Source organism: Galendromus occidentalis, unplaced genomic scaffold, assembly GCF_000255335.2.
Source record: "Galendromus occidentalis unplaced genomic scaffold, Mocc_1.1 scf7180000075782, whole genome shotgun sequence".
NCBI lineage: Eukaryota > Metazoa > Arthropoda > Arachnida > Mesostigmata > Phytoseiidae > Galendromus > Galendromus occidentalis.
The window spans coordinates 246,518-266,195 of record NW_003803772.1 but is presented as its reverse complement, the minus strand read 5'-3'; the positions used below and the strand labels follow the sequence as shown (position 1 = coordinate 266,195).

The 19,678-nt window shown below is 52.1% G+C and overlaps 1 protein-coding gene across 1 annotated transcript; it reads right to left on the bottom strand.

Annotated features, from left to right (window-relative positions):
- Positions 1-545: 545 nt before the first annotated feature.
- Positions 546-6,381, bottom strand: Blimp-1 (PR domain zinc finger protein 1). The gene is made up of 4 exons (XM_003738144.1): positions 6,201-6,381; positions 3,508-3,717; positions 2,707-3,079; positions 546-2,458 (listed from the first exon to the last, which is right to left on the bottom strand). The coding sequence occupies exons 2-4, from the start codon at positions 3,709-3,711 to the stop codon at positions 546-548; spliced, it is 2,490 nt and encodes an 829-aa protein (XP_003738192.1). The 5' UTR covers positions 3,712-3,717; positions 6,201-6,381.
- Positions 6,382-19,678: the final 13,297 nt, after the last annotated feature.

The following is a 19,678-nucleotide window of genomic DNA, read 5'->3' as shown; positions in this document are numbered from 1 at the left end:
ACAACAGTTGCATGTGGAGCTGCCCGTCGTTGTCGACGAAGGTGGTGAAAGTAAAAGCGTAGAGGAGACCGCCTCAATTTCCTTGGTCACCTCGGTATTGCTTCCTGTGATTACGCTATCCATCAGTGCTCCATGTTCTCCCCCTTCTATTCCGTTCCGGTTCAGCTTTCTCTTATAGATTTGACTAGGAATATTCTGCTTTGAAGATTCAATGTCTTTGGGTGAGTCGAGCGATTCACTTCGTTTGAGGAACACTATTTCTTTTCTCCGCTCCATATTGAACAGGCTAAGTAATCGAACTAACAAACCGTTCCCTCGATTCGCTCATCTAGTTGAGAAACTCTGGGGATTTTTTTCTCTCGTTTGGGACTCGAATCGCTCGGACTCACTCAAGGAACATTCGGTGGCAGAACCATTTTCTGTGACGGTAGCCAACAACGCCAGAAACTGGCGAGGTGTAGCGTGTTCAGCTGAGTGCTGCTGATCGGGGACGTCATCGAAACCTCGGTCGTCGCCATAAAGTGGGAAGTTTGTCTGGCGCTTCCCTAGTGCACCCCGCTGGGAGGTGCTAGAGTCGGTGCCAGAAACCCCCTTTCAGGAGATAGAGGTGTTGCACACGATGAGCTCGACGACGCTTCTCGGATCACCGACCGATGAGGTGTCAGCGGCGTTAGCGGCGACGTGTACGGACTGCATAAACTGCTGTCGGGCGAGCGGCAGCTCGACCTCAGCTCACGCTCTCTCTCCTCCTGCTGTATCCGATGGAACTCGTCGGAAATTTCCATGTGGACGTAATCGTATCCGGCTCGCTCGAGCTCCATGTCGAGAACCAGGTTCGGTTGGCAAGATGTCGTTTTCCAATGCGTCCGAAGACCGGATGCCGAGATGTACTTCTTGTTGCACGTTTGGCACGTATACGGTCGTTCGTTCGTATGGAGTCTCTTGTGGAGTTTCAGATGCACGAACTGCGTGAATTTCGCGGGACAGAGGTCGCACGCGTAGGGCTTCTGACCCGAATGCAGCCGCAGATGGGTTTTCAGGTTCGACGTCGAGCTGAATCGCTTCTTGCAAACATCACACTGATGGGGCTTCTCGCCCGTGTGCACCAGATGATGTTTCTGCAAGTGAGCCAACTGAGTGAAGCTCTTGGCGCAGACTGGACACTTGAATGGTCTTTCGCCAGAGTGGGTTCTCAGGTGAACTTTGAGATTCGATAATTGGCCGAAGGTCTTCATGCAGATGTTACACTCGTAGTGCATTTTGCCGTCTTTCTTCTTCAGTGGGTACGGCAGCGATCGGAAGCCTCTGGCATTCGATCCGGGACTTCCGAGGTCGGACATGTTACAGTCGCTCGCCGGCGAGGGGGGTTGAGATTTTTCCGGGGACGGGTTGATCTGATACGATCCTACCATCGGCGAAGAGGGCATAGCGGAATTCACATCGAACGCTGGCGGTCCAGCTATCAATCGCTGATCAGCCATGTTGGCGGAAGCGGCGGCATAGGGGGTTATGACCGGGTAATGGGGGGAGAACATCGGGTACGAGCCGTACATCGGGGCCGCCGTCGGCAGCGGTCCGGGAGCATTTGTTGAATCCGGCGAATGCAACTCACGACGGAGATTCGTTTGGACCGGAGGGACTCTCGGGGTGAACTCTTCGCCCTCCATCGGTAACGTCAAATTCGACGTGCTGACGGTCGAATCGTTGGCGATTATCACGCGTGTGGGTTCTCTTAGCGGGGGTGACTCGGTTATGGGCTGAACGATCTGCAGTCGTTTGTCTTTCTCCGCCTGTAGCCGCTGCATGAGGAGATTCTCTAGGATTCCAGACGATGGACTCGTGGGTAAGGTGGTGGAACTCTCGTATGATTGGAAAGCGGAGCTCCTCTCGAAAACACCTTCGACGCTAGGCGGAGCCAAACGGGTGATCTGAGCTCCGTCTGAGCTGCTCTCCAGCTCGGTCTGTGTCACCGGACTGCTCTGCTTCGGACTGCAGACGGCCTGGGTTTCAGTGGAGCTCCGACTGGACATTTTCGCGTTGAAGGCTTTGGGCATCTTAATTTTAACTTTCCGGAACTCGTTCCGCTCGTTTTCCGATTGGTAGTCCTTCGACTTTTTCCTTACGGACACGTTCCGCGGCGGTTTGCTGCTGAAGTCGAGGACGTAATCCGAGCAGTCGGACAACGCGCCTTCCTCGTCTTCCGAGTGTGATGGGGGTGTGTGACGATCGCTCGTCGATTGATAGCCCTCATCGCTCTTCGATCCCGGCGGTGTGAGCGGCTGGGGTTCTTCTAGCTCTCGCTTGATTTTCCCGTTTTCGGCCGTAGAGCTGACTTGTTGAGAGGATTCTTGTTGTTCTTCCGCTTCGTGCTCGTCGAGATCCATATGTCGGTCTTGCAGCTGATCCTTCGAATCTTCGTCGATGTGAGGATGTTGTTGCGAGTCCGTGATTTGTTTTCCTGGAACGGAGCGATCCCGGGACATTAGACACGCGGTGAACGGAAGATGATTACGTCGGATCGCGCTCCCGATTCAATACTATCCAGATCGGTCGTTTTTCTAATCGAGACGAGCGAACGAAGATTTTCTCGATTTCTGATCGTTTCCGTTCGAGAACAAATCGACACGAGGTAAGGGCGGTGAGCGGAGCGGAGAGATCGGGAGTGGAATCTGCAATGCAGGAAACCCTCGAAAGCGAAACACTTACGAATTCGCTGGAGCATCAGCTCTCCTGTGACTGGATAGTTGAGTCTCTCAGCAAACTCCTTGCAATACCACACGAGCAGCTCTTGGTCGGGTGCGATAGGCTTTATTGTGAAGAAGTAGATCTCCCCGTGGAGTTGACACGCGACAAGATTCTGGTTTTCACTCGAGTAAGCTGGATTGACGAATCTCATCCAGTTTGCTCTCATGACATTGAACCCGTCGACGTAATGGTATTCATCGGTCGAGGAATACACTCGCCAGAAGTATTTACGGTTGGCGTTCGGCGGAACTGAATCCTTCTCGTAACGATCGCCGGTCAGCGGTCCGAAGCGCGTTCCTCGGGGAATGTAATCCGTGCTCCAAACACCGACCACCTGTAAAGCACATCTCGCTGTAAGGCTTATCCGCGAGCCGTAGGATCTAGATCCCACATCATGAATTTTCATGAGTCGAACAATCGCTAGCAGTACGTTCCCCGCCGCGAAAGTGAGAGGCATTCCCCTGCAAGTGTGCGGAGTTGATCCTGCTATCTGTGACCTTCAGGTTTAAGAGTTCCCCGCAGGCCATCTATTCACAGACATCCTACGTCGTCGGTTCAGTGACCTCAAAACGCCAAGATATGTGACCTAGCGAGGATAACATCGGTCCAAGGTAGGGTTGCTCAATCGCTAGGGCACTTGACAACTTTTTGAACGCTCGCCTTAATTCCATCGTTTTTTTTTCTCTCGAGGATCGGTGCTAGCTTGTATCAAGCCCAGGCTTCATCGAAAATCATCGCAATCGACACCGCGGTCAGACTTACATCTTCGAGGGTCTGTGAGGGTTTGAGCACGAGATTCCTCGGCAACGAGGCTTCGGCTCTGTTCCTTGTTTCGTCATCTGCACAAGGCTGATCAGGGACTATGTACACCGCTAGCTGCTCGAAATTCTCCTCGCGAATCTGCGTGAGGTCCAACACCCCGCTCTCTGTGAGCGGAGCTTGCATTTTCACTACAGTTGACATCATTGAAATCTGTAAGAGGGCAGGAAGTTAGAGGACATGTTCTATATTTTAAAATCGGCGATATCGTCTCCGCGAAACTCTCACGGATCGATTGGAGAACACGAATCAGCGCTCTCCACATCGGAAGTGCCCCGTGGGGGGCCTTTCTGGGATTTCGTTCGCTCGGTGGCTCGCGTGGGTACATTCTCACCGATTCCTCAAACAGAGAGGAGAATTTTCCCGGCGGACATCGGAGCCGCGCTCAGTGAGTTCGGTTTCCGTCAGCCTCAGAAAGGGACGATCTCCAGTTTGCTCCAGAGGGCGACTTCAACGTGACTCCGGATACTTTTCCTCGGATGTAACGAGTTCGAGAGCCGCAAGGTGCACCCGCACGAAATCAGAAACGAGACCGAGACGCTATCGAATTACTTTGTATCCGTCTAATCACGACGTTTGCTCGGCCGCCTGCACGGCTGCTTTCCTGGCCGTCGGTCGAGCAAGGATTCGAACGCAACAGCGATCCTTTCGTGGAGTCCTCTCTCCGTTCGAAGGGAGGCCTCTCCGGCAACCATGCAAACTGGTTCGTCACCTGCCGGTATACCAGCGGACGGGCGGACGGACGGTCAGTCGGTCGGTCAACCGACCGATCGGCGAGCTCTCCCACTTCCTTGACTGCCCGATGGGGGAAGATGGCAAAGCTCCGAGTATCTTGCGGATATCTGACTTAAGGAGAAGATTCGAGCGTATCGTCCACCGCGGTGAAAATCAGCGAGTGCAAGAAGGAGAACAGCTGATGGGAAAGCGCGAGTAGAATGTTGACTCTTTATGTGGATGTCGCAACTTCAAAATTTTATTTTCTATGAGGAACGAAACGCTGCGAGTCGGCGCATGGGCAAAAACGGTACTCAAGACAGGCATTGTTTTCTCTGTATTGCAGAGTGTCTGCTGTCTGCAGCCCGCTTGTCCCTGCGACTGTCGATTTGTCTCCTTCAGAGTTCTTCTGGAACGGAACCGGCGGCACCGCAAATTAGTGAGACGTCCTTTCACCCTTCCGCTTCCGTCAAGGGCGACGGCATTCGGAAATTTCAAAGTCATGGTCCTTCAGCTTCAGACACGTAACTTTTTCATCACTGCATCGCAGCTCACAGCGATGCCGATGTGAGCTATTACGTCTCGAGGATGGGACGCCGACCGTCCACGAATTTCGAGCCGATGCCGGGCGAATATCCGGGGCTGCTTTCCCCGAGGAATCAATGTAATTCGACTGGGATCCCGAGCCCCGATTCAGAGAGGCGAAGACCTGTGGGCTCTCTCCTTCGCGCATAGAAATCACTCGGTCCGGTCCCATCGGACTCAACATTTCGGGTCTACGTAAAATTCCGTCTATTGGGTGCATGTACGGCTCTTGACACCCTTGTCGAAGTTTCGAGTCGAGCAGGATCGAGGAGACACGGGAGGCAGGGAGCGATTGGAACACACGGCCGTGATTGTTGACGCGCCATCTCACAAGGGGTCAAGTCCAAGGCCACCGAGTGCGGTCGTCAAGATCGTGATACCGGAGCACTTTTACTCTCTATCTCGTTCAATGGACTGTCGACAAGGACCGACCGATTAGTTCACGTGTTTCGGCTCGCGAGCACACGATTAAACTCGACCTACGGTTTTAAAACCGCATGTTCCCGCCGGAAGTTGAAAAAAATTATATCACGTGTGTGCTTTCTCGGACACCGATCCACGAACGCTCCGAGCGTGAATTGAGAGCTCCTCCTATACACCGAGAGCCTGTGTCGACGAGGGAAGTCTTCCGAAAGAAGCTCGAGCTCGAGCCAGTCGTCGAGCCTGACCGCGATAGCGCATTCACTCCGGAACGATTTGACGGAGAGAAAAAGCTTCAGGGCTATGGTCGAGATCGACAGGATACTCGATTGTAGTTACCTTCGGCACAGATACCAATGGCCGCTAGGAATCGAGAGCACTGATTTCAGAGGCATTGGGTTTCTTGAGACATTTGAGACGACAGACGTGAGGGTGACACGGCATCTAGCAACAATCTGCTCTTGGAAGAGATTTGCGCTCCAACCACCCACCCACCCGCTCATCCACCCATTCACTCACTCACTCACTCACTCGACGAGCCAAGAGCCGTCCTCCTGGCCAACCACTCAGGAGAACTCGAACTCCGCCCTCGGCAACGAGGAGGCGGAGCGAGCCCGCCGGTCTGACTCCTCGAGTGACTCCTTTTCTTCGCAAATGAATTTTCTTAGCGAGCAAGACAGTGATTGACGGAGAAACTGTCGAGGTGTGAAAAATATATTTCCTCAGCTCACTCGTCCGCCGGTACTTCCAGCGCGAGCGTTTGCGTCTCTGATTCTAGATCGGAACGATCCGCTTCCCGTCGATCAGCTGGATTTTGAGCTTTTCGACAAAAAAATTCGCCCATACTCCGCCAGGAGACAGAATCGACCGGATCGCGTCGGACGCGGGAAACTGTCGAGCACATGTGGCCAGCTCACCTAAAGCATATCCATTGAGTCACAACACTTATGTCGATTTTAAAATCCACTTTAGCTCAGTCACTCAGCAAAAATTCCCGCATGTACGGGGAACGTATTAGGTCTAAGTTCGCCTGTTCTGTTGTGCTTAATCCGAAAGAGTGGTGATCATCGAGTTGTCATGTCGCTGGCTCCGGCTCGCAAGGCGAGTTCAACGCTCTGGCCGTCGGTTCAGCGCACTTCACTCCGCGGCTTCGACTTCACTGGTTTCGGCGGCAGCGACTCGGGACGACGTGCGCTCGCGTCGACGTTCGACTACGTAATGATCTTCTGGTTCTGGCTTCTGGTCGCTGCACCGGCTTCGGTCACCGGCCGTAAGAGGCGCTTGCGTCGTCGTCGCCGACGTCGTCGTTCAACGTCGATCCAACCCAACACTTTGCCTTCCGCCGGGTGAAGTCGTTGCCGCCGGGGTGTACCGTTGTTGTTGCAGTTGCTGCTGCCACCGATGCCGCCGCCGCCACCGCTTCTGGGTTTTGGTTGGCGTTTGCCGGAGAATCGAGTGGCAGACCTAGCGGCAAGCAAGCCAGCCAGGCCACCGAAAAATCAACTAGCCGGTACCCACCAAGGTCGTTGCATAACTTCTACTTCTCCTCTTTAGGCGTACGGACACGACGGCGGCGTTGGCGGTGGCGACGACGACGACCGGCGTACGGACAAAGTCGCTGGAGGCAAACCTCTTCAGCGGGCGATCCGATCGTTCGTTCGCTTTCCACCCCGGAGGGTCAAGTGCAAGGCCACATCCGGCCTCGTTTCCGCTTATGTAACATCACACAACACCCGTTTATTCTCTCGCTTATATCCTCGAGCGAGCAGAATCAAGTCAATTAATTATAATCGTGTCCGGTTGTCTATTATAGAAGGGTTTGAATGAATAAACTGTTTGGAATATCTATGAATGGATCGCCACTCTACTGGGAGGAATCGGCGATCTGTCTGCTTTCCGGTCCTAGAACTTCGACTCGGAATCGGTTTTTCCTGCCGGGAAAACTCGGTTTTGCCACCGTGAATGCTTCTGAGCGCCTCCACCGTCGTTGATTCGGCCCGAAATTCTATCTCGTTTCAGGGATGGGGCTCCATGTTTATTCGTCCGCGACGATAAGTCTTCGTCTCGAGGAAAAGGGGGTACAGAAGGATTTTCCTCTTCCGGAGAGAGGGGAAGAATCAATTTCGCCGATCAGTGGCCCGACGACGAAGCGGAAAGTGTCAAAGCTCCGCAATGAAAGACGTGCAGTGGCCGAACTCGGCGAGAATGGGGGTGGGGATGTGGGGGGAAATAAGGGGGGGATGGAGACTTCTGGGGAGGAGTCTTCAAGAACGACGACAAGGAACAACTGAGTCGTTTGCTTGTTCGCACGCTCGCTCGCTCACTCACTCAGTCAGTTGCTCGCGAAGGACAAATATAAACATCAACAGAGTTGAGTCGGGATCGATGTCGTTCATAGAAAAAGATTCGATTAGCCAGACGACGACCAAGTAGCACTCTGCTATTTACTCTCTCGTTGCCTCTATACACTCCCTTTTCCATGACCGAGGTCTAAGATCGCATCAACACTCCCCTAAGCGAGTGAGCCCATCGAGTGCTGGTGTCCTGATGAAAGAGAACGAACCGAATTCAATAAGAATCGAAAAGAAGAAAAAAGCGAGCTCGAAGAACGAATCCGAACCGAATCCCTCTCTAGCTCCTATAGCGCACGAATGAACAAGAAAGCAAGGCAAGAAGACCCCGCTGATGGTTCGGCTGGAAGTTAAAAAGGCGCCAGGAAGCGAGCGAGCGAACGCACTCTTTATCTCGACTGCTTTTAACGTGTGTAAGTGATCAGGGACTCTATGCAAACGGTGAGTAAGTCTTTGATCTCTGACATCTCCTGTTGACTTTCCTCTTCGTCCTCTTCGATTTCCAATTCGCGGGCTCCCCACGACGGACGACCACCGCAACGCCAGTTACAGGATTCACTCAGAGCTCGGAGGACATGAACACTCGGGCAGGTACCGCCGAAACCGGAGCAATGATGGCTTACACCGATCGGACGAGAGTGCCGTTTCGCCGAGAGTCGACCGCCCAAATCACTGAATGATTCTTGGAATGAGGAAAATATTTCTCGGAGTGTGTTGTCTGATGGGGGAACGTCGATCTTAGAATTTGCTCCAGGATCTCGCTCCATTCGGATGTGTCGAAGTGTTGAAGTGGTTTTTCCACGAAGTGTTTCAGATTTTAAGTGCTTTTAACTCACAAAGAGATCGCGGGACCGTCAACTCGACTGGCGACTTGTTCGCCCCTACTGGCCAAACAAGCGGTGGCCAATGGCAATCGGAGTGTCCCTTTTGATACGGCTCATTGCTTGTCCCGACCCGAGTTGTCGACTGGCTTGCTGACTGACCGATAACTTTCTTGGCGCACATCTCTCGAACTGACCATCCGAGGAAAAATCATCTTTGAAAGTGGCCATGCCTCCGAAGATGAGCATTAAAGTCCTCAGCACGGGCCGAGCTCGCACAAAGTCAACGACTTTGCCTAAAAAACTTCATACTCCAAAACTGAGCAATTACAGAGTCACGGTGCCGCTCTACCCGGAGGTGTCGCACCGGTCGGAACCAATGATCGAGTTCGTATTTACCAGTTATCCTTGGGAGAACAGGTTGGCTACGTCGCAGAGCAACTGTATTCCATGAAACGAAAGCGTCAATTCAACCATGAAAGAAGCGATGTTGTGCACCTTTCTCTATGCGCGGAGACTCTGATCTCAAAAAAGGTTAAGTTCCTCCTCGTAGTCGGACTTCCCTCTCCGAAATGACTACCTCCTCTCATCGGATCTTCCGGGTTTGAATCTCCGAACTCTGGTGATGGTGGCGGAGGTGGTGAGGGGTCACTCTTCAGCCGTCCGCTTACTCCGCCCCCAGCCTCGGTCTTCAGGAACAATCGCAACAATCTCTTTCGAGCATTTTCTCATCCACCAGCCTCATCCTTATTTCATGGGGAAATAGAATTTGGGCACCGCATGTCGGAGCAACAATGGGTTTTCACTTGATTTTCCGATTTGACATAATAGTCCGCGAGCGTAATATGGGTCAATCGGAGTCAGCCGATGCGGGAATGCCTCCTGGGATTGGACACAAATCGGAGGATAGAGTTCCCGGGAGCCGCAATCGAAATTACCGATATCTTAGGGCACTCGCTCCCTTTATTCATCTCCTACCTATGGACAAGATTTAACATTTTTTTTCCACTCGCGCGTCGTCGAGAAACAAAGATCAAACGTGGCCTAGCACGCAGATCCAGACGAAAGTTTTCAGTAACGAACAAGTGTGATCGGTTTCCGCGTGCGCGAGACGATGATGTGGAAACAGACGATCATTTTACGTCATGCGTCTTGTTCTGCAAAGATATTCGATCTCTTTGCGTTGGAACGGAACGCCGCGTGATGCTCCTTGGATTCTTCTTGAAGTTCCAGTTCGGAGGGCTCGAATATTCTGCACTCCGAAAGGGCTGAGAAGAGACTCATGAAAAAAAGTTCGGGACAAGGAAGTCAGATCGTGTTTGAACGAATGAACCGAGCGGTGAGAGAGCGCCGGCGAAAAGAGACCTACTCGGCCGCAGCGAGTTAGGTGGGGTTAGATCACTCACTCACTCACTTGATCGGTCAGTCGGCTGCTTGGATCCCCCGGTCACCCAGAGGAAGTCTGATGCCTTCAATACTACCAGCGCTACTCGCACACTTTGGCCAGATGTGAGTATTTCTGATGGAGCGCTCTCCAGGCTTGCATAGCGAGGCATGCCGTAACTCTTCTAATTGCGCGAGGACCATGTGGGAACGCAGGCGGAAAATTCCTCTTTCTCTTGGGGAGAATTTTTTTCAGAGGATCCTCTCGGTGATCTCTGCACTCACCCACGTCAGCGCAGAGGGGCAGTGTCGAAGGACATCGATCACAAGCAGGTGATCATCATAGACTCGGGAATGAAGCCCCGGAATCCCGTCGTATCTTCCTCGAAGCGGGAAGAGGTCGTTCCACCCGAATAGTCGGAGAACCTCCTGGTCTCACAGCCAGACCGCATCCTTCAGTTTCAATAATATCGCATCGCCCCGTTTCCGGCTCATTCGAACCGAAAGGGAGACAATCCCGCCCCATGAAACGCTCCGAGCGTTGATTCTGCCGAGAACTTATTGAAAATGTCGGCTGCCGTTATTTCCGTGGGCGACTGGAAGTTGCTGCTTTCCGCAACGAGCTGGCATCATACAGATTTCCGTTTAGAAGAAAGTACGGATGCATTACGAAAGAGCCCAGAAACTCGTGGTTGCTCGATTCACTCCACGCAGCAGACCGAGAAAGGCGACATGAGCTCTCTGCAGACTGTGTACGACGAAGTCTATTCTGTACACTGCCACGGGCTAGCACATGAAAAAACCGGCTAACGGTCACAGGGTCACACCAGACGGGCATACCGGAAGACTAGAAGCAACGGGTACATCTGAACAGAAGAAGCAGTTGTTACAATAAGAGCTTGTATGACGTAGTCGGGAGACAGTTGTCTGGCTCTTCGCAAGCGGCGGGCAAGGTCATTTTTTTCCGGCAGCTGTCAATCGAGAGCCGATAAATTTTGAATTCCATACGACCTCGATGAAATGATATAATAAACAATTTCCTCTGGCGGATTCAGGTTCGGAATTCAAGCAAAGACAATCGAAAGCTGAAAAAATTATTGTGCTGCATTGGCATAGGAGGAAAAAAGTGCACAGGACTCGGAAATAGAAAGTATGAAAGTATTAGGCCGCTGTCTGAGTTTGTATATGCCGGAGCGGTCTTCCTTTCCCCTAGGCGGAAGTGACTTACATAACACGGAGACACACATCGGCACCCGCTCTCGCATCGCACTCGTTCACCTCGACCGACAGGCAGGCATGCAGGCTGCCTGCCGGTGTTAGCTCACTCCGGTAGAGAATTCCCGATCCGTCGTCGACGACTAGAAGCCACCCTACCTCCTCCTCCACCTCCTACATCCCACCCACGACCCCAAAACTCATTCAGAATCGGGCAGGAGGTCGGTTGGCGGCTAGCGAGCTACGCTCGCTGCGGCCTTAGGAGGACGCTGAACCTCAATCGCCACCCCGTGACCTCATTTCTTGGGCGTTCGACTTCATCGGAAGCAAGCTTTCGGATTGCTTCTATCGCTTTTACTCGTCAACGGGTCTTGATTACGAAAGTTTTAAATGGCCTCCGGCTCCGTAACCGTTATGGTTCTCGCTATGCTGGTGGTGGAAAGCACGACCATCGTGCCGGAACAGACTCGCTCGCGTACACTTTGGCGCGGATACCGTACATGGACGACGTCAGCGAACGTACGAGTCGACCGCAAATCAAATTTCGCGAATGAGGGGAGCCGGCAGTTCCACATTGCACTTTTTTTTCCATTTCCTTAACCGACATCCAGTTCGATATCAGAGAGCGCATTCCCCTCTCCGGCACACAGACGGACAGACAGGCAGTCGTCAGTCCAGTTCACGAACCGGAAGACAAAAACTAGTGGACGAGTAGCGGGAGGAAGTTTTTTTTTGTTCCGGACGTCCGAGTAGGGGTGAGCACATCGAACATCATATGCAACTCTTTGCAACCAGCCGGCAACCCAGTCTGGTCCATCTCTATAACTCACAGTGCTGCTGTTCGGCCGAGCTAATCTGTCATTTCAATACAGACTAGGCAGTCTGTGACTGCTTGTCACAGGACTGACCTCTTTGTTTGAGACGGCTGTTTGCAATGCGCGCTCCATCGTGATCATAGAGGAGCTACGCGACCAGCGGGAGGACGAGAAACAGAATCTTATCTGTTTTCGTCCATTTCTTGCCTCCCTGGTCGCACTTTGTACACTTTCTTACGGAACGTGCGTAAAAAGCAAGCGTCGGACCGGAATCATTATCATTGGTTGTTACAGGAGGGATAATTGCCGAGTCGGAGCGATGCCCAGTACAGTACAGGATAGTATTGAATGGGATACTTCAGATGACGTTTGGAAGCAAATTCTCCTGCCCATTAATCTTGCTTTCCTTCCAACGATTGCATAACAGTGCTCGCTACCACCACAAGGTCGATACAGGAGGACGGCCGCCAGAGAACAACAAGAAAATGAGAAGAAAGGAATGAGTGGAGCGGAGACGCTCGCAGCACTTGGTTGATACCGTTCAACGCCGCTGCGTTGGCCAAAACGAGACGAAGGAGTCCCGGTCGAGCGTCTTCACTTTCTTCGTATTCTAGTAGCGAGCCAGCTTTCAGCGCCGTCCGATACACTGTACGGTTGTGTGGCCAGTCGCAACGGGAAAAACCGAAATGTTTTCTCTCATTAAATTCGTCCGCTTTCATCGCGGAGTCCCAACTGCCGAGTCGACTCCGAGCAGAAATTGCAAAAGCAGCGAGCTTGCGGCCGAACTGGTCAACGCCTGCGAAACTCTCGGAGGGCAAATTGAAGTTAAGCTTTTCATTCTGTAGGACAGGCGAGCCGCTTGCAGCGGCGTCTCTCCATGTTAGAGGTAGATTTTCATTCATTCAAGCTTGCATCCGTCCATCCGTTTAATATCCTCGCTGTACTTCGTGGACAACCATTCAACAGCTTTTGTGATGCAAATGGGGCGACAAGCTCTATCTACCTGATATGGGCGCTTAAGTGTCGCGGTGGCGGACTTACTTCTTCTTGCAATCGCGAATAAATTGCGCACTGCGGCGGTCAAGTCAAGCGACCTCCGACGCTGACTGAGGACGACTCTGCAACTCGAGCCGAAGACGATGCGGCTTGCGATCTATGCTCCAAGCTGGAGATTCCATTCAGCCGATAAACTCGCAAGGATAATAATGTTCTTGATTTTTCCCTCTGCTGGACTTACGCAGAGGTGGATTCCCGGGGGATATACACTCGCGTGGAAATTATTATCATTTTATTATTCTTTTGTCATGGTGGCGTCATTTCTCCACGCTTGTTGCCAGCAATATTTTGTGCAATATTTCGATACCACAAAGCAGCGACAGCGAGAAAAAATAAGGTGACATCTGCTCCGATTGACAAGTTCTCGGAAGAGTCTGATATCACTTCGGCTTCGTTGAGTTCTTCCCTGAGAGAACGAAGAGGAGCCCGACTGCCGTCGATCCCCGAAACCCCTCGGCATGAGCGGGCTGCCTGCCTGCTAGCCACGGCTCGAAGTGAAGAAATCGATGCGGAATCTCTTACAGCTAACTTTTGTCGTCCTCGCAGCAGCAGCAGCGGCGGCGGCGGCCGTCGCATCAACAACAACGGCGACCCCATCGACTGCAACACAAGCCACAAGCGAAACGGTGAAGGGAAAGCCTCACCAAGTGGAAAAACTCCGCCGAGAATCGACAGCGGCTGCGGCAGTAGCAGCAGCAGCGGGATAAAAGGAGCGGACAAAATCAAAATTTCCATGGATATGAAACCCCCGCTAGTCGCGAGAGCTTCTCCTCGAATAGACTCCGAGTCCGCAAGCAGACGAATACACCTGGTTCTGCATCCTCGAGAGATATAACTCTGATCGACTCACGAAATCTTCTAGACGGAAAACGGACAGAGTATTTCGCCCAGCTTTGCCTTCAGACATGCGCAGCGTTCCATTTGAAACGGCGACTCGCTCCGGATATACCCCGAGTCCTGTGAGGTAAGAATGAATAGAGGAGGGTATCAGGGCATTTTGCAAAGTGTGACCGCGATCGTGCCTTACAGGACTTACAGTCTGTTGGACAGTTTTCGCTGCAATCTCGCCGCTATTCTCACTGGCTTACGCACCGGCTGCTCCTCCGCCAGTCGTCGCCGCCGCCGCCGCTGTCGCTGAACTAAGCCGAGAGCATTCAGCGAGGAAAAGAGCAGAAAAAAGAGATGCGTTCGCTTCTTTTCAATGACTTCGAGAAGCAATATCGAAACGGCATTGCAAACAAGCGGCATTGCGGCTTGGGAATTCATCAATTCGTCGCACTGAGTCGCTACCTGTGCGCCATGGTTGCTGATTCTGCTGCTGTCGACTTCATGGACTCTCCCCAGTACGCAGCACTTACGGCTTATGTTAGGCAAGCTCTGCAGTGAGGAGCTGGCTCGGATCTGGCTTCGGTCCAAGAGAAAGTGGCCTCCCAAGGTCGCGTATCGGTCGTTTTACGGACTCGTGACTAACACGAAATCTCATTATATCTTGAGGGCAGACTCGCTGCTGTGCTCAAGATTCAGCCAGCGAGCCCAACACTTCCATTGAGCGCGTCCGGTACCCAGGGAAATCTCCCGACCGTGGTTGGTCCCCGATTAATCTCGCGTAACTTTCCGTTGTCGTTCCGAAGCTAAGAAAGAAATCCCGCGCATGCCTTTGTCACCTTCGAGAGCAAACGACAGGAAGCGAACCGTAGCCCTCTCCGGGCTCCCATCGGAAACCGACGGACAAGAACGGATGATCGAAGGAGACGCTTCATCTACCGAAAATTCTTATTTATGCATCTTTCTCTCTCGAAGGGGATAGTCCAACTACGCGGCGAGTTTCACTGTCGTCCGACAGTCCAAAACACGAGAAGGCGACGAATTTGTTTTCCATTGCGTGTGTGAATGTTTTGTTTCACGCGCGGAATCCCGTTTTGTGTACTCTGGCGACTTGCCAGCTTCGACTTTCACCGTTAGCATCGGGCCAGCAATAGAGGTTCTACTTTTCGCATACAACTCACGAGTAGGACGAGCGGACAAGATGCTGAGCGCTTCGGCGAGTGAGCCTCCGACTGGCCGACCAACCGACCGAGTCGGGCGAGTTCGGAAGAGAGCCAAGACGCATGGGATGTGGTTTGCCTTGAAAGCCGAGTGCACGACGCCAATGGTGCATAAAACCACCGTTCGACGCGACTGCGAAAATCAGATCAACACCGTCCAAGATTCTGCCCCCTTGCAAGGTTTCCGACATATTTCCGAAATTCAATAATTCAAATCCGATCGGATGGCGCTTTTCGCGGACTAACGATTCTCTGCTCCTCTCGAGAGAGTGCACCTCGCCCAAAAGGAGACACTTTCTTCTCTATCCCAAGAATGGAATCCCCGGAAGAATCCGATTTATCCGCTCCGTGTGCGGCTCCGATGAAATTGCGCTGCATTTCCCGTCTCAGCAATTCCGACAAAACAAGCAAACAGTTGATTTTGTCGACTTGTCAACTCCCGGTAGCGTTTTGAGGCGCGTATAGCTCGTCTCTTGAGCCCGGTCGGCTCAGCATGACTTTGAACTTGAAGGTCAACCCCTTTCCTGGCAGTGGCTTCGAACGCTTCCGCCTCCAGAAGTTGTAACAGCCGCCGTCAGAAAGTCGTTGTATCGACTGCCAGCTCCGGCGACGACGTACAACTGACTGATTGAGATGCTGTGCGAGATAACTGTTTTACATAACAGTTACGCTGTCGGATGGTTAAAATTTGCATCCCTGCGAGCTAATCAGGTTTACTCATCTGAATCTATATCGAGAATCGAGTCGGAGAGGAAGACGATACGAAGCTGATCGCCTACCCTCGAGCTCCCGCCGAGACGTTAGGCTTGGCGTTTGAAATCAGGATTTTTCGACATACTTCCGGGGGAAGTGTTGAAGTCGATTCGATCCCGATAGAGGAACTGGGATCCGAAGAGGAGGAGAGTTCCCGTATGAATTTGCAGAAAGTCGATTTTGAATTTCACAGATAGTGGGGGGGCTAGCTGTGGCAAGATAGATCGAGCCGCGCGGTGACAGAGCTCCGGGTCCGCTTACTCTTCGGATATGCTCCGCAGATACATGATTCGAGCATCGAATGGAAAAAAAATCACTCGAATAATATGCTACAATTTAATGTGCTGGAGACGCACGTCCTTTCGTTCCGACTGCTACGTTCATTCACGAGTCGCTCATAGAAAATTTAGCCCTTGGCAGCGGAACTCTATATCATATTGAAACTAGTTTCCTCAATGCCGACGGAGCGGCAGAAGGAGCCTTAGAAAAGCGTAGAGAGGAAGTTGTTATATAACGACACGACGTAATCGCAACCAGAAAATGCCGCGCCGTTGTTTGCCGTCGCTTCCGATTGGCTCATTACCGGAGGCGGTCTATCGAGCTCACATTGTTTTCGAATAATTGTGACCCTTTCGGAACGCGATTCAATCCTGTTTCTAAAGTTGATAGTTTCTATGGAGAAATAAAACCACATACCGCCGAGGTCACGGGGACTAGCGGATGATGTGACTTCATGCCACACACCAATAATCGCGATCAGCGGAATTCCAATCAGTGGATCAGGACTAACGTCCATTGAACAATACTTCCGCCGTCGCTTGCCATTCAACGTAAAGTTATCTCAACGAGTACGCAGTCGCGAGGTATTTCCTCAATCGATAGGCACTTGGAGTTCCTCCAAGATGCTGTTTTCGCTGCAGCGGACGGAGTCGACTGAATCTACTCTAAAATCATCGAACACTTCAATACGTGCCAGGACCTCCCTCGCCGTGAGGGTCGCGAAACATCGACCAGAAGATAGATTTCTCGAACGAATCCCGGAAATATTGTGGAGGAATTCCGGACTCGCGCAACTTAACACACCTGTCACATGAAGCTAATCTGTCTCTTGGGACGCGACCATGCGAGCTCCGAGAATCGCTTGAAGTCTGTCATCCTGTTCTGATACGCGACGAAGATGCTACGCGGACAGAAGTCGGCATTTTTGGCGACCATTGCAATCTTAGAGGTGTTGCGGGAAAATCTCTACTACAGCGCTCTGATTCTTGGAATATCCGAGGCCTCCGCCGACGGCCGATCGGACTAGCGATTCAGCGCGACAGACAGGTTCACAAAAACTCTCAAGTAGCCGGGAGGAATTCGTCGGAAAACTGTGATTCAAATTGAACGGAATAATTGAAGAAGGAAGTCAGTCGTTGAGGGTGGACGACGATTGACGAAAACGCTAGATGGATGCTTCGAGGAAACACTTTGCATTGTGATCGCTCGCCAGCTCAAATCTCAATCTGCGCACACGGAACTAATCGTCACATTCTGTTCTCTAGAGTCGTCACTTTTTTCTGTCGTTTTCAGAACTATTCTCGAAGCTCTCCCCATTTCACTCGGAGCGGGGACTCTCGATCCGGCACAGCTCGAGATTGTGAATGTGGAGGAAGACCGAGACGCGTCGAATAATGGACGAACACGGATGTTGGAATCGAGCAATCATTTAGCTTGAGAGTGTTTGAGGAACAACAATTTTCCCCGAGCGGACCTATCCTGACCGATCTTGCAGAGTGCATTTCTCGGGCAGTGTATCACTCTCACTCGTTTTCGTCTCGTCGAGGATCTTAGGAGACAAATGGTAGAAAGTCATGTTGGGTCGTGAACCCGTGAGAGTTGAGGTCTCACAGAACCCGACATCAGGTGCACCAACCTCGACCACCCTTCGCAAAAACCGGGTTCTTGAACGCTCGTCGGCTAGGTCATACAAGGGCAACGAAACTCCGAGTTTTAGGCGTTTTCGCTGGACAGTATCGTCATCCGAATCGCCCTCGGTCAATGAACGGGGAAAGATTCCACGAATGACTCAGTATATGGAATCGATCGGTTTGGTGGATCTTCGTGAGTTCATCGACCGGAAATCATGCTCGAGTATTCTCCTAGCCTGAGATCATTCACCGGGCTGTTTGTCGGACGAATCGCATCGGAACTCTTGCAGGAACATATCTTCCGGAAGTAGCCGGTCTCCCCAAACTGAGTCCGGAGTCGAGGGTGCTCCACTCCCGCCAAACCTCATTCAAGAACTCCGAACTGGTTAGGACTAGGAGCAAGGTTCCCAAGAGTTCACTGACTCGTCTGAATATCACATGCATAACGCGAGGGAAACCCAAGAGAAAAGAGCGCCTACCAGAGGGCAGTAACATCAGACAGTTTTCAGCGAAAGTGCAAACGCTGCTGGGTCGATGTCAATGGCCCCGCTTCGAAAATCTGAATCGCAGTTAATCCTTTCTGAATTTACACGACTTAGGAGGCTCGCAGTTTGATATTCAGGAGAGACTACTGTCACTTCTTGAACCGCAGGGGATTCCCTGAGGGCCATTGATTCCGCCCGAGGCCGTAGTCGTGACTCGCGACATCGCTTTCCCTCCCAGTGATTTCCACGGTGTTGTGATCCTTGTTCCGGGAAAGTATATGGTTATCCGAATATCGAGCCACAGTGGGACTGTGGGGAAAGAAGCGATCACTTCAATGGAGAATTTGATTATATCATGCTTCGGAAGCCGAGAGGAGTCATCGTGGTGTCGTGGGGTTGTTCATCAGAATTAGTTGAAATCCCGACAACCGCAGAGTTATCGCGTCTGTCTTTCTGGTCTGCGGGACTACAGATTGACCCAGCCAGTTCCTGAGGCTCTTGTTCCGAGAGGAAGTCTAGCGGTGCCTTCCGCCAAAACAGAGGGTGTAGATCAGTGACATAACACTTTCGCAAACTCACTTCCTATGAAACAGCAACGACCTCACAGTCGCTCCTAGTCAGGCTTGGTTAGGCGGGTTAGGCCAGGTCAACTAAGGCTGGCTTGGGTTCAGCTCACTCTCTATTCTCGAAATCCCAACACGGAAGACTCAAGTTCAGAGACCCTAGAACCGAAGAGGTACGAGGAAGGTCGAAGCCTTCGTGAGAGAGTTTTCAGCACTCGCCGTCTCGGAGGACCGCTCGGAGTGTGAGGCGACCAACGGGTTTACTCGTTTCGATCCGAGAGAGAATATGCCTCTTCGAGAATTCGTTAAACAGTCGTTGACTCGTGGTGTGTATTCCCTTGTCTTTCCAGCCGCTGATTCCGCTTCGAAATACGTGGTGAGGTCCAACGGATCGGTCGCAGTTACCGCCGTCTCCGCAACTCGAGCCACCCTCCTCGCAAACTGTCCGAGACGACCACAACTGGTTGTTCTTCCTACTGTCCCAGTTCTCATAAATTCGAACCAGGAAGCGCCCCCACCGCCTTCGGAGCGACAAAGATTAGAACATAGCGAGACTTCAGTTGATTTCGCTCTTCAAAAAGAAAAACTGGCAGTTGCAGCAACATCGCTCAGATCCGCCATCGCTCAGATGACGTGAAAGAGATGAAGATACTCTTCCGATAATTAGAAGGTCGTTGCACGGAGATTAGGAGGAGCTTGGAGTCGCCTTTTCGATCTCGTTATGGAGCATTTCCGAGCTCGAGCCTTTGGAGTCCGTCGTATCGCCGTCGGGTGCCTCCGCTACAGCGCAGCGTTCCAAAATTTCAATCTACTCGCCATCGGCCCGGCTGATGAGCGCGAACGTTCAAGTGCAACATGGCTGAAGTCGAGGCTTCCCGACACCAAAGGTCGCTTGCACCATAAATGCGGGCCCCTTGACGGGAGTTCACACAGGGATCTACATAGCCGGCTGCCTCCATAAAGCTCGGCTACCTGCACATCCTGTCGATGCTAACTGG